Source organism: Equus caballus, chromosome 8 (assembly GCF_041296265.1).
Source record: "Equus caballus isolate H_3958 breed thoroughbred chromosome 8, TB-T2T, whole genome shotgun sequence".
Taxonomy (NCBI): Eukaryota; Metazoa; Chordata; class Mammalia; order Perissodactyla; family Equidae; genus Equus; species Equus caballus.
In genome coordinates this window covers 11,697,124-11,712,011 of record NC_091691.1, presented here as the reverse complement: position 1 = coordinate 11,712,011, position 14,888 = coordinate 11,697,124, and the positions used below count along the sequence as shown (strand labels likewise).

General features: G+C 52.7%; 1 protein-coding gene and 1 long non-coding RNA gene across 14 annotated transcripts in view; one reads left to right on the top strand and one right to left on the bottom strand.

The window, feature by feature from the left end:
- Positions 1 to 5,713: 5,713 nt before the first annotated feature.
- On the bottom strand, positions 5,714 to 10,508 carry LOC138915308 (uncharacterized). Its single transcript, XR_011421110.1, has 2 exons — positions 9,957 to 10,508; positions 5,714 to 9,618 (listed from the first exon to the last, which is right to left on the bottom strand). It is a non-coding gene; the product is annotated as an uncharacterized lncRNA (long non-coding RNA).
- A 2,796-nt stretch (positions 10,509 to 13,304) lies between these two features.
- The window catches only part of GRK3 (G protein-coupled receptor kinase 3), a 129,670-nt gene continuing 128,086 nt past the window's right edge, over positions 13,305 to 14,888 (top strand). For 2 of the 13 annotated variants that reach the window (XM_070275129.1, XM_070275126.1), the window contains exon 1: positions 13,340 to 13,550. Coding sequence is in view for 4 of the 13 variants with exons in the window: in XM_070275132.1 (XP_070131233.1) it covers positions 13,438 to 13,550 (113 nt within the window). In the remaining 9 variants the exon portion in view is untranslated. 13 annotated transcript variants of the gene reach the window in all.

Genomic DNA, 14,888 nt, shown 5'->3' with positions numbered 1-14,888 from the left:
TAGTTCCCATTTTGTTAGAACGGGAGATGAGTTCTCAATGTTGAGAAATCACAGTCTAGCCCCACCGTCTCCTTTTAGACCAACTTTAAATCTTGTGTGTTAGGGTTACAAAAGCAACATCTCCTTAGTGGAAAGCAAGCAACACAGAAGTATAAAGAGAAAACAGCAAAGGTTATGTTTCTCCTGCTCCCTCCTGGCCCCGCTTACTCCTTGTTTCACTGTCAAAAAAGTGAAAGCCCAGAGAGGTTAAGTGCCTTGCCCCAAATCACACAGCAGTCGTGATGGCCTCATAGAGGATCCTCTTCTGAGTGACCCATTTCTTAAAAGTCCACGCTCTCAAAGCCTGTTCTCGAAAATGCTTATTATCCACCCAAGGATTCCAAGAGCCTCTTCACCTAACACGATTTGCATTGATCGTTGTGGTTGCCATTTCCATGTCTGCATAAAGTGGGCAGAGTTTCCTACGGGGTGGATGTGTCTTGGTGGGAGCAACCACAGACCAGGGACCGGCCTCTGGCTTAGGGACTCAATTTTGTAGTTCATTTGAGTGACGTCAACTTATTAATATACCTTTGCAATGACCAGAATGCTGGTGGATTCATCATCTGGCTCCGGGACTTTCAAAGTCTCTGATAGTGACTTACGGTAAGAAGTACATTTTATAGAGCGGCCCGGTAACACACATCATACACACACACTTGCACACACACACGCTTGCACACACACACACACACGTGCACACACACGCTCACATGCACCTCTGAAACAAAGGTTTCCCAAAATGCTGCTTGAAACTGTGTGACTCACTCTGATGATTTTTATCCCGTTCTATTTGACTTCATCACTTTAACATGCTGCTTGCCTCTGTCTAAATGTGTTTCGTGACCTACAAATTGGCCTTGAGTCACAGCTTAAAAAACACCCATCTGGGTTATCTCCTCTTGCAATCAAGGAATCACAGAAGGAAATGCAATCCATCAGAAAGTTGGCTGTCACAGCTTGACTCAGAGTGGAGAGCGTTGGAGCATTTCGAGGGTGAATTCAGCAAAGGTGTGCCGGGTCTGCCCGGGTCCTTTATGCTCCACTGTGGGGCTCACTTCTCTAGGGACTGCCAGGCTCACGTGCGTCAAGGCGTGATCATCGCTCCCATTGACTGAGTGCTTACACTGTGCTAAGTGATGGAGAGTAAAAGAAAAAAAAATGAGGTCTAATAACATGGTAGAAAGGAGTAGACAGATGGGAGAGAAAGCAGCCCTCTGGCAAAGGTCCTGCCCAGAGACAAACATGACGGAAACGAGTCGTTTTAACACCTGCTGGCGTCAGTAAGACGTGGAAGGGGAAACACCTGCCAAGGACATGCTTGTGGTCACAGAGCGTGAGACGGTTTGCATGCCCCTGGAAGAAAACCAGCAGCAGGGTTTTTACCAGAAAGGGCGCTCAGGGTCTAAATATGGGGGCTCAGGGCAGGAAATCTCGCCAGTGTCACCGTCACAAGATGATGAGAAGAAGCAGATGTGCAGAGTTCCTAGGGTCCCCTGTGAGATGCTGCGGGCAAGATCCCCTGTGGCGGAAGTGAGTGAGCAGAGGAAGGAGAGGCATCTGTTTTGTGTTTGAGAAGGCCAGGCAGGATGCAGGCTGCGCATCTCCATCGGCGTCGGATCAAGTTGGCGCAGGTAATGAATTACAGAGTTGCACGCCCGTGTTGATTCACTGGTCCAGGTCAGTGTGCAGATGAAACCTCGGACTGGGCAAAGATGGATGTCCTCTCTCCTGATGCCCAGGGTAGGGCAGTCAAGGCAGCCCAGAGGGGTTAGGGACTGGAGCCGAGGGTTGACATCAAACACTTTACTTTTACCAACTTAGATCAGGTAAATAACAACTAGATCAATATAGAAAACATGTCCAGCCCCCAGGAGGCCCCCTCCTCCACTCCAGCTCCCAGGTAATCCCTGCCTAGGTAACCAGCATTCTGACCACTAGCAGCATCAGTTAATTCTGCCTGTTTTTCGATTGTGTTTTCAATTTCAAAAGTGGTTGCATACCCTACGTGTATTCTTTTGTGTCTGGCCTCTTTCACTCAACAGCATGTTTACATGATTTATCCATGTTGCTGCATGCTGCAGTTATCTGTGCTTTTTCATTGCTGTGTAGTATTCCATTGCATGACCATGCCACAATTTATCCATTCAATTGCTAGTACACAGCTGGGCTGTTTCTGTTTGGGCTGTGAGCATTTGTGCAGTTTTTTGGTATACATAAGCACTCATTTCTGTAGGATACATACATCTTGGAGTAAAATTCCTTGGTCACATGATAAACATAGATTTAGTTTTAGTGGATACTGTCAAACAGTTTTCCAAATGGTCAAACCAACACACACTTAGACCAACGATGTGTAAGAGCTCCATGCATTCTGCATCCTCGTCAACACTTGGTTTTGTCTGTATTTTTTATTTTAGCCATTCTAGCATAAAATACTGTTGCATGCATCATTGGATGTGCTGGTATATGGATTATCTCAGATCCTTCTGACAAGACTGTTATTGATCCCACTTTCTGAATAAAGAATCAGAGGCCTGGGGAGAGGGAGGCAGTCAAGCCATTTGCCTAAGGTCCCTGGGCCAGTGTAGAGTAAAGCTGAGGTTTCAACTGTGCCCATAACACCCTGGGCTCCTGGTGCCTGCAGAATAGGCTGCACCACGACCAATTGTCACTCTGTCACGAACCAAGGCAGTGTTTAGGCTGGGTACTTCGGGGCACAATCCCCATGGACTGCATCCCCACGTGTAATTGTGTTACTCCATTAACCATCCCCCTTGAGCCTGGGCGTGCAGCCTCACTGCTGCCTCTATTCCCCTGTGTCCTGTGTTGATAGGACTAATTCTTTTTCATTATCCAAAGTATAAATTTTAGCCAAACCATATAATTTTTTTTTTAAACAAATACCAAGTTATTTGAACCGGTGACCAAGGATTTCAATCTCTTCAATGGAGGAAAGGTTTCCAAGGCCATGGTGGACAGACTCCAGGGTGGTCCCCGGGGTCCCCCCTCCTGGTATTCTGGCCCTTGTGCTGTCTCCTTCCCCCCGAGGGTGGGTGGGACCTGTGACTGGCTTGTAACTAGGACAATGTGCAAAAGGGATGGGATGTGTAGGTTTATAATGTCCATATTGAGATGCTTGGATGAAGTAAGTGGCTGTGTTGGGAGGCCCATGTGGCGAGGAGCTGAGTACGGATTCTAGGAGCCGAGGGCGGCCTCTGGCCATCAGTCAGCAAGAACCCAAGGCCCCAAATCCAACAGGCCATGAGGAACTAAATGTTGGCAGCACCCACATAAACTAGGAAGCAGACCCTTCTCCAGTTGAGCCTCCGATGAGACGGCAGCCCCGGCTGAGACGTGATTATAGCCCCGTGAGACCCTGAACAGGGGACCCCGTGAAGCCGTCCTTGGACTCCTGACTCACAGGAACTCAGAGAGGCCAAACGTATGTTGTTTTAAGCTGCTAAGTTTGTGGTCCCGTTGCTTACACAGCAGTGACTAATTCAAGAGCCTTGCCTCTGCACGGAGACGCAGAGGGCAACCAAGAAATCTGACATCGGTCGACAGGTCTCAGTCGAAGGGCTGGTGATGGGCAACCTCACCATTTCTGGACGCGAGAAAACTCCCTGAGTTTCAAGCTTCTGTCCTACAGCTCATGACCAGCAGACGAACGCTTTTGGAGCCAAATATTTCACGCTGTCTGGACGGTAATTCCGCAGTCTTGGGAAATGACTTTCTTTCTTGCCCATTTGGAGGGGTTCTAAGTGTGATCAGAAGAGTCAGAAAGGCTCCCAAGCGGATTGTCAGTTGTAGCCACATTTCTGGAGCAAGAGTTCAGCTGGAGAAGTTTCCTAATCGTGTGTGGGCTGCGCACATGGACGGCAAGTGGACCGATGGGGCAACGAAGGTGGGTGAGAACGGGGGAAAGTTCAGACGCCGTCAGTTACAGCCCCAGCTCCCAGGCCCCGCGGTGACCCCGAGGAATCTGTGTCCCCGGTTGATTGGCCCAACAAATGACCATGCGCATGTGACATCTATTTGCGTCGTATACACTGATCTCCTCCAAGCAGAAGGCAGGACACACATTTCTTTTCAAAGCCTCCAGGGTGGAAATACTTCAGCCTGATGTTGCTCATCATTCTTGTTTGTTTAGAAAACTTAAAGCCCGGATGGACCAGGGCTATCATTGGTTTGCTTCCTCTCATTCCTGTTTAAAGCAGTTTATAAGAAAAGTCCTCCAGAAAAATCCAGCCTTCCCCGCCCCCACACACGTATTTTCTGGACTGTGTTAAAGGGAAGGGAAGGTCTGTATCCAGAGAGCTGCCAGATCTCTCGTTCACGAGGCCGATCGGATCACGCCACATCCCTGCTTAACGCTGTCCATGGCTCCCCATTGCTCTCAGGACAAAGACCCAGCTCTTTCACGTGGGCTCTGTGGCCCTGCAGGGTCTGACTCCTGCCCCATCCCAGGCCTCACCTCCCATCTCGGCGTCTTGTTCTCCACACCTGCTCCTTCCATCCAGGGCCTTTGCTCGGGCCGCATCCTCCACCCAGAAGCCCTTCTCTCTCCCTTTTTGCTCCTCCTTCAGTTCTCAGCTTTAATGTCACCTCCTCAGAGAGGCCCTCCCGGATCTACACCTGACTGCGAGGCCCCCTGTTAGAGGCCCTGTCAGACCTCGCTATCCTTTCCGCACAGAGTATGACTTAATTAAATAATCGATTAACTGCCGATGAACTCTCTCTGCTGGAATGCGTTTCTGTGAAGGTGACGGGTGTCTCCTGGCTCTCACTGTCATCCCAGTGCCTTGCTGCCAATAAAGATTTGCTAAATAAACGATGGATGGAGCGAAGGGATCTGTGAGTAAGTGAGTGGATGGAGATGAAGGGCATTTCTGATTCTGAGACCTTCCGTGGCTTCCTGGGGAGACCAGAGCAGAGCTTTCCTCCTCTCTCCATCATTGTCGCTGTAGCTTTTGGGTTTCTGGGGGCTGGATTGTGACTTCCCGCAGGGGACTGAGGTCTGCTCTGGAGACAGCAGGTTTGGTGAGGCCGACATGGAAGGCCAGGCTGGCCCGGCACGGGTGACAGTGGCTGGTCACATGGACGGGAAGGAGAGCTTCAGGGCTGCCGTGGTTCCAATCCCCAATTCAGTCTGAAATGCTTCAGAATTGGCCCTGGCATGTGACTCTCTGAAGGAGAGCGTTCTGGACTTGAGAGTGGTCAGGATTCCAGGGCTCTCTGCGGTCTCCTGCCAAATTCCACGCTCGGTTCTTTCCGGAAACAATGACGCGCAGTGGAGGCCCTGGGAGCCAGCGTGGGTGTCGGCGAGTCCAGGCACAGAGTCAATCGGCCCGATTGTGCCGATGTGGACCCTTGAGCCCTTACTGTGTGCCTTCTTATTCATTTAATCCTCACAGTAATCTTTGCAATAGTGACCTGCCCTCAGCTACAAAGGAGACACAGATTCAGAGAGGGAGCCACCTAGTCTAAGATCATCCAAGTAATGTTAGAAATGAGATTCAAATTGAGGCCTCCATCAATGTCCATTCTCTTTCCTCTCAGTTATACCACAACCCTGAAGTCACTCTAGCCCAATGAGGTCAGTGGAATGATTCCTTGGGTTGGAAAACCTGCTGCCCCTAACACATCATACATACAAACACAAAACAAACAATTCTGGTAAATAAAATTCTTTTAAGAAAAGCAAAGCCCACTATTTTATAATCAAACGTATGGTTTAAAGTTCAGACATTTTGGGGAAAGTTGACCTACCAAGAAATTCAGACTAAAGTGTAAATGACTGATAGGAAATATGTTTGTGAGAGCAGCTTTTGATTAAGGAGATATTTGAAAGAAAGAGATATTTGTGCCTGAAGGGCTAGAGGGGTAAAGGGAGATGGGAGGAAGCAGAGAGGAAGTGAGAAAGGGGAAAGAAAGGAGAAAAGGACTTAGGGAGTGGAAGGATTTCTGGAAAAGAAACTTGACGGCTTTGCTCATTGCTTAGAGGTGACTAAGTGGCGTGTCTCTCAGAGGGATACCCAGGGTGGCACCTGAGCAGAGACTTGAATGACGAGAGGCCAAGAAAAGACCGTGAAGGAGAGCATTCCAGGCAAACGGACCAGGAGGAAAAATCTGCCAAAGTGAGACTCGGCTTGGCCAGCATGACCGGGCTCCGTGGGTGGACTGGGGAGCAGCAGGGGGGAGTCGGAAGGAGCATTTTAATGAGGTTTTACAGTTCACCGTACACGGGAACAGGCACCCTGTTCTCTTGTTTGGCTCAGCAGCCCCACGGCTTAGATGACGGAGCCGTTGAGAAGACAGGAACTAGGGAGCAGATTCCAGCCTCAGACTGTGTGGGTTCAGCTCCTACTAGTTTAGTTATTGTGCTCGTTTTGCCAGGGACTTGACACTTTTCTCATGTTTAAAACGAGGCCAACCGTCTCCATCATTTGTGGAAGATTTAATGAGATAGTCACCCAGAGTTTAAGTGATAGCTGGCACACAGTAAGCACTTAATAAGTGTTAGCTAGTATTATTATTTCCATTTTATACAGCCAAAGTGGCTCATTTGGAAGAGCCCTTCAATGTGGCCATAAACCTCCTGGGACTGATTCTGTGTCTTGGCAGATGAGTGACTCCTTTTCAGTGCCTGCCACATGGATGGTCCTCAGTAAATGTTTGTTGAATGAATGAAAGCATGAACTAATGAGGCAGAAATAGAAGGTAGAGCATAAAAATGTGGGCGGAGATGTTTGAAGATAATTTGCTAGGCAATGGGGAGCTATTGAAGGTTCTTGAGCAGGGGCAGGGAGGTGTCAGATGGATTGAAGGAGGGAGGGTTTGGAAGCAGGAGGAACAGTTGGTAAATTGTGGGCATCTTCTAGATGAGGAATAAGAGGGACTTGTTCTGGAGGGTCCCTGGAGAAGAGAAGCAAGGCTTTCCTTTCTTGCTTACTTCTGCCTCAGAGGCCTGCATATCACCCAGGACGACTCCCTTCCAGCTTGGCAACCTACCTGTGATGGGCTGGCCTGCTTACTGCAGTCACCTTCATTCAGGTCTCCTAGATGCTACCCAGACTGCCCTAGGGCCCCCCCCCCCCGCCACCTCACTCACTGTCCTGTGTCTCCAGCCAGCAGAGTCGTATAAGAAGGCCCATCTGAGTTGTCACTCTTCTCTTTGAAACCTTCCCCTGGCGCCCTGCTGCCCCTAAGAGAGCTTCCGTTCGCTCTGTGGCTCCGAGCTCCCCATAAGCTTCTCCCGCTGAGCCCTCCCGCCCGCCCCTCCCTCTCCTCCTTTGTCCCGGGGGCTGCCCGTCCTGGCTCAGCTGATTTGACCCCGACGATGTCTGCCTGAACTATTCCAGGCCCTGAACGAATGGTTCAGGGTGACGCGGAACAGGGCTTTTCACACGTGAATGTGGGCTGAACCGCCTGGCTATCTTCTTACAGCACAGAGGCTGCTTTCGGAGGCGTGGGGGGCGGGGCTAAGATTCTGGGGCTTCGGAGGAGTTGGCAGCGCCCGGGAGCTTGCGAGGAATGCAGAGCCTCAGGCCCCACCTGGGCCTCTGAGTCCGAGTCCGCTCGTTAGCAATTTCAGCACAGAGCTGGCCTAGGGACCCTCTTAGGAGCACGTGGCCACCCTTGTGCTGGCTCTCAGGACCGGCCCAGGCACCGGGATCTCGTTCCTCCATCCGGCCTGCTGGAATTCACACCCACGAGCTGTGACAGACGAGCCCAGTTCAGGAGGTGTTACCTCCAAGAAGGAGAGAAGAAACGGAACTGGCTGAGATGGGACAAGAGACGGGCCTGAGAGGTGGGGCACAGGTTCACTGAACGCCCGCAGCCATGGCCCCCGCGGTGTGCCCCTAAATGACTTACACTTGTAGGTGTGACCTGGGAGATCTATAGGACTTTTCCTAGCAGGTCGGGGTCTGTAGCGCCCTTTCCTGGATTTGTCCTGATAAAATCTCCCAGCCGACTGGCACATGGCCTTTCAGACAGAATCTGGGCGGGGAGGCCACGAGGGTCAGAGCCAGAGGGAACACGGCAATGCAGACAAGTTCCGGCCTTTTGTAACTTACATATCCACACATCATCTTCTCGCTCCTCGAGAGGGGGACAAGTTACGCTCTCCAGTCCCATGGAGAAGCCAAGGCCTGGCCCCGGGTGTCTGAGGACCCCCCGGGAGCACACCTTTCCAACCGTCCTTGCCGGCCCTGATTTCCCACCTCTGCTGAGTTCTTGTTCTCTTGGCCTTACAGCTGTTCCTTCATCACTGGTGTTGATCCCAGGGTGGGTCCTGGCTCCCCACCTCCCCTGTAACCTGCCATCAGAGCACCCACCAATACAAGCCATGAGGTTATGAGGTCACCAGAAAGGCATGACATTGCTGCGCGGAACTGAAGACAGAACGGACTTCCTGCTCCTGGATGCGCTCCGGACCACCCGCCTCCAAGGGTTTCACCAGCTGCCCACCCCATGCAGTGCCTGGCCCCGGGGCATCTCACTGCCCACTCTCTTACTTCCTCCTTCAGGTTCTCCTCCAAGACCTTCCCCGAACAGAGGGATGCCTCTCTCCATCCCTAGGCCTGAAACTCCCAGATCACCTTTGCAGAGCCCAAGCGCACCCACGTTCTCAGCTGCCGGAGAGCATTCTAGATCATTAGCAGCTGCAAGGACCAGCAGGGACCTTTCCCAGGATGCGCCCTCTTCAGTGGGCCCTTGTGGTTTTAAATAGATTCTTTTCTCCCTTTGGATCATCTTCCCATAGAAGGCTGAGTCTTTGAGGCAAACCATCCATAATCTTTTATGTCATTCATTCATTCATTCGCTTATTCATTCAACACATATTGATCAAGCGAGGTCCGGGTGCCAAGTGCAGATGCTGGAGGAACGAATACGGATGTGCTCGTTTCTAGAAACCTGCTGAGCGATTGCCCACCTCACCCGCGGAGGGCGGCGATGGTAAGAGTTATTAATGCCGTGGGTATCACCGGATACAGTAAAAATGGAAACTCACAAGACATTATGGAGGCGTGTGAGTATCCTTCACCGTGCAAAGGGGTTCACTGCAGGATTAAACAAAGCCAGAGAATTTTAGAATTTGAAGGGAGCTCGGGGACTGGCTCATTCCATCCCTTCATCAGGCAGCGGTGGAAAATGAGATTTAAAAAGCTTCAGATACTTGCTTCTCGTCATTTAGCAAGCCCACCCCCAGCCGCCGGGTCGCATCCAGCACCGCTTTTTCATTCCCGGAGCTGGTTCTCTTTCACGAGGCCTTGCATGACGGAGAGACATTCCAATGAGGATGATGACGATATCACTGATAATAATACTTTATAAGTGCTTTCTATGTGCCAGACACTGTTCTAAGCGCTTTCAGAGGTTACAACATCGTTCTGATAGCAATCCCATTAGTACCGGTGAGAGAGTTCTAAAGCACAGAGAGATTAAGCAATTTGTCTAAGGTCACACAGTTCAGAAGTACTGACGCTGGGGTTCTAATCTCCTGAGACCGTGCTCTGAACCACCACAGTCCAAGGCTTCTCTTTAGACAGGGGACTTCCGGTCTCACAGCCCCTGTTGAGAAATGGGTTTCCACCCACATATTTAAAGGAAAGTACTTCTGCATCAAGCCTAATTTCAGTGCTATGTAAACCAAATATAAGCCAAAAAAATCAAGATTCTCTTAGCAAGGATTTGAATAAAATACGGTGATATTAATGAATTAAGGTCAGGCACGTTCTGCTGGTCTCAAAAATCTTCTGATTTGAGTATTAGAGATGACTTTTCTCCCGCGTGCTTGATTAATTTCCCAGAACAGCCGCCTCCCACTCCCCTCCCCCGCTGTTTAGACCCGGGGTTCTCCCTGTGCATAGCAAGTGCCAGCAAAGCCCAGAGTCTAAAACAAAACAGACCTGTTAGTTCTCTCATTAGCTTGTTCCTTTGAAGCGGTTATTAAAGTGAAGCCTGGAGAGTATAAATCTTAATGCGTCCTTCTCAGCAACACCTCCCCTCAACACGGAAAGTCATAGAAAAGAGAGAAAGAGAACAGTGGGAACCTTGGAGGAACTCTGGGGGTTTATCTATTATCAGGAGCAGCAGGAGCCCAGAGTCATTTAAATCCTCTGGTGGGGAGGCAGGGTGGGAAACCACAATGCTTTTCCAGGGAGCGTCACTGGCTGAGTAGGAATGGGCTGCTATTTGTCTTCTCTGTCCGTTGTGATGATGACGGGCTGGCAGGGTGTCTTAGCTACAGGACCGAGCAGGTCAGTTCTGACAACCTCATCGCCGTCATTAGCGCCTTTTGTTTGCAGCGAACCCAAAAAGCTGTTCAGCATTAGCAGAGGAGGGTGGAGAACATGAGAGAGCAAAGGAGAGAGCCTGAACTGAGTTTCCAACCTATTAATACCAAGGAAACATACCCGGGGCGATCAGGCAGCTGACTTCAATGGCGGACCCAAATTTGGACTCCCTGTTCTTTCTACTAGAAGCATCACTGCTTGTGTTTATAAACGCTCATCATTTTGCCCAATTTTGGTTCTTGGAAATGCCCTGGGGAGATGTTATTTTTGCTCAAGGGTCTTCCTGCTTCCAGCGTGGTGCGGTGACTAACTAGTTTCAGCATCCACTCTAGCATGCTAGGGTAAAATGAAGCCAAATACATAGAGGAAGGGCAGTGACCTTTCTTGGGGACCCATGGGTGTCAGGGAAGGTGCATTTTTATGTGAATGATCTCCTCTGTCTGCTCAACAATCCTGGGGTCGGTGGCCTCATTCCCATTGCACTGATAAGAACGACAAAGCACAGAGAGGTCAAATGTTGCCTCTAAGATCACCCAGCCAGTCAGAGCAGAGCAGGGGTTCAAATTCAGGTGTGTCTCTTGGTCCAAATTTACTAAACCAAGCCGCACAAAACCCCAAGTAAACAAACAACTCCCCCCACCAAAACAAAACAAAAAAGAAAGAAAAACCTCCCACCGCCACCAAAACTGTTAACTGAAGTCAAAGAGGCAAGATTAGGAATCTGTCTTTGGAAGACCATGGGACCTGTAGGCAAAAGTATGTATTTATTTAACGGCCTGGTCATGAGAAAGCTCGAATGATAAAAACACATAGCGAAAGAAATTGTATTAATTAAATTATAAAAATGTGTTATGCTTTTTTGGGAACTTACTCCTCCTCCTGGGGTGACCCTTGCCAAGACATTCTGTGTTCCTGTTTTTAGGCAAAAAGAAGTAGGTGGAAGATGAAAGTTTCATGTCTGGCTGATGCAAATTTGAGTCTTGTGCTCTCTGGTCATTTCGCTTTCTGCGGCCTGATCAAGTTCCTTCGACTGGCATTCCTACTTCTTAAATCCCTCTTGTCCTTTTCTGGACGACTTTACGAACATTGTGCCTTAGATCTTGAGAAATGTCTGGTGAAATTGGCCAATTGTGATGGCAGGCCTAGCAGGGATGCGGATCCAGGGTCGCTGTGATGAGAGAGGGAGGGAGAGACAACAAAAGAGGGCAGGAATCTTGGGCTGACCCTGCTGCTTCTGCCGGGACATTACATTTAGTGTCCAAAATCTGACCTTAACCATTTCTGGTGAACTCTGTTAATTCTGTAAGCTACTGACAGAATGTTTACTCAAATCCTAGCAAAGTCTAGGTTCATTGGGCAATGTGACCAATGCACATGAATTCAAGGATTTTATTATTATTATCAGCTCCCAGCCTCGGCCTTCTTAAGAGTTCCCGGGTGTCCCTTAACAGCACTCCAGCCTGAGTGCCACCTGGCTTCTGAACATGGACTTGTGTCTACTGCTGTGGAAAAATAAGAAGCCAATGAAACCTCCAGGCCCGCGTGGGGCGTGCTGACCAGACATCGAGACTGAGGATCAGGAAGCTGGAATTTCCCCCCGGCCTCGGTGCTGGCTTCTAGCTTTTCCACTTCCCTAAATCACCCCTGTGGTGGGTCTGGGCGCACAGGAGGTGATCCCTAATTGTCTCTTGAACTGATGGTGAAACTACAAGAGCCAGAGTACCAGGTCTAGTTCTCAGAGAGCATTTTACACCCAAACTCAAACCTCTTCCCTGAGCGCGACCCCCTGGAGCAGACAGCTCCTCCTTCAGGGACGCCCTAAGGGCAGCTCCGCTCCCCAGGGATCGCTCACCTCGCTTGGCCCCGCTTAGCAGGAGACTAGCAACTTGCTCCAGCTTTTAGGTTTTTCCTTGCTGAGTTTACAGCGGGGGGTGTTCAGGGACAGGAGCGAGGCTTGGGGGCCGGCGGGGACAGGTGGGGCACGCGCATTCCTGGGTCCCCCCAGACCTCCTGGAGGATGCTGATGGACACCGTCCAGTTTGAGAACTGCCGTGTGCAGGGCACAGAGACCTCCCCGCTGCCCCTTGGGTGGAGGGCGTCGGGTCCAGGACACCCGCGTCTCGCAAGGGTCCTGGGGGAGAGCGGGCGTGAGAGCGCGGGGAGCTGGGACTGGAGGCCAGGAGGAGGAGGAGGAGGAGGGGGAGTCCCTCGTGGCCACCTTGAGGGGAGGGCGGGATGGTGCCCACAGGGACTGGGTCAGGAGGCGAGGGGCGGGCCGGGCCTGGCCACTGCGCTGGCGCCAAGGGGCACCGGCTGCGGGCGCGCGCTCCCCGCCCACCCCTCGCGGAAGGGGCGGGGCCGGGGCGTGGCGCGGGGAGGGGGCGTGGCGCGGGGGAAGCGTGGGCAGTGGAGCAGGGAGCGGGGCGGGGTCGGGGCGAGGGGATAGGAGCAGCGGGGCGGGGCGCGGGGAGGGGACCGGAGGCGGGGCGCGGGAATGGGAGCCCGCGAGCGGGGTGGGGGCGGGGCGCAGCGAGGGGGCCGGGGGCGGGGCGGGTGGGCAGAGGCGTGGGGAGGGGGCCGGAGGCGGGGCGAGGGGGATGGGAGCGGGGGGCTGGGGAGGGGGCCGGGGGCGGGGCGCGGGGACGGGAGGAGGGGAGCGGAGAGGGGGCGGGGCGCGGGGCGGGTGGGCAGGGTCCCGGGGAGGGGCGCCGGGGGCGGGGCGAGGGGGATGGAAACAGGGGAGTGGGGAGGGGGCCGAGGGCGGGGCGAGGGGATGGGAGCAGGGGAGCGGGGAGGGGGCGGGGCGCAGCGAGGGGCCCGGGGGCGGGGCGCGGGGAGGGGGTGGGGCGCGGGGCGGGTGGGCAGGGTCCTGGGGAAGGGGCCGGGGGCGGGGCGGGCGACCCCGGCGGGCGCGAGGCTGGGCGCGCGCAGGCCGCGAGGGGGGTGCCGGGCGCGCGGCGGCGGGGGCGCGCGGCCGGGCGCGCGCGGGGGGGGCTGCCCCGGGGCGGCCCCCCCACGTCGGGGCGCGGCGGGCGGCGGCGGCGGCTCCTCGGGACCCGGACGGGACGCGCTCCCGCCGCCGCCGCTCGCCAACATGGCGGACCTGGAGGCCGTGCTGGCCGATGTCAGCTACCTGATGGCGATGGAGAAGAGCAAGGCCACCCCGGCCGCCCGCGCCAGCAAGAAGATCGTCCTGCCCGAGCCCAGGTACCGGCTGCCCCCGGCCCGCGCCGCCGCCCCCCGCGGCCGCCAGCGACCCCCTGCGTCCGGGAGGGTCGGGCGCTGCGCCGCGGCTGCCCCCCGGCCGGCGACCTCGGGGAGCGGGCGCTGCGGGGCCGGCCTCGCCGTGCCGGTCTCTAAAATGGGGCGGCGGAGAGCTGTTGGGGGGACTCCGGGAGAGAGCGCCCCAAAGTGCCCAGCGCGGCGCCTGGCTGTTAGGATGTGGTTGTGACTTGGCTGGACCAGCCCCATCCCTGTCTCCCAGTCCAGTCCCGTCCTGTGCATCTTTCCAGCCCCATCCCTATGGTTCTCCCTGTTCCAACGCTGTGGTTTCCTCCTGCCCCATCCCTGTCACCCCTTCTGCCCTGTGCCTGTTGTTCCCTTGTGCTCCATCCTGGTCGTTTCTTCCCTGGCTCCTGCTGTCCCTCTTTCCAGCTCCATCCTCTCCTGAGCTCCCTCTGGGCTCCTTAGCTGGCGAGTGCAGGCTTCTTGCCTTTTTGTCCCAGGTACTTAAACTGCTGTTTTCAGTGCTCGCTCCCCTTGAGGTCCACCAGTCTAGACAGCTTCCTACCCTCCTTTCCTTTCCTCCTTTGTGCCCCCGGGCAGTAATGAGTGGCTTTGGACCCACTCAGTTTTCTTTCTGGTGCTGTGTGTATCTCCTGAGCGCTTTCCTCAACTTGCAGATCTGGTGGCACTTTTTTGAAAGGTTGAAATGGGATTCACTTAAAAACGCACATTGAATGGGTGATTCCAGACAGGAATTTGCTGTTTAAATTGCCAGAGAAGGGCCCCCATTGAATTGGCGAGGGGCTTGGTGAGGTCCATACCAAGTTGTAATTTTGTCTCGAAAATGATTTATTATTGATGAACTAGTCAAAGACTTCACTAGTTCGTGTCACTAGCACAGCCCCAGGAACGATGGTCCATCAGATTAATAGTGAGTTTCAAATGATACATCAAAGGATTAAGGTTGGATTTTTTTCGCCTAGCTTCTTTCCTAATTAACACCATCATGAGTTATACAGCAAGCGAATGTGGCTCCTTGATGCTAAATAGCTCTTAGTGGAATTGATGATAAAAAGCGGCATCTTCTTTATGGTGAATCTGAAACCATGCAATTTTGTAAAATATTAAAATCTCACTTAAAGCTGTTCTCTGTTTGAAACCATCAGTCCTTCAAATGTTATCTACCCAAGATTGCTTGTGTTACCTTGACATAAGAAAAAAGTCTTTCGATGCTAAAACATCACCAGATTATTTTACAAGTTCATCAGCCTGTACCCTACGTTATAGAAAATGTCAGTCCCTTTGAGTTATTTGTTGTGA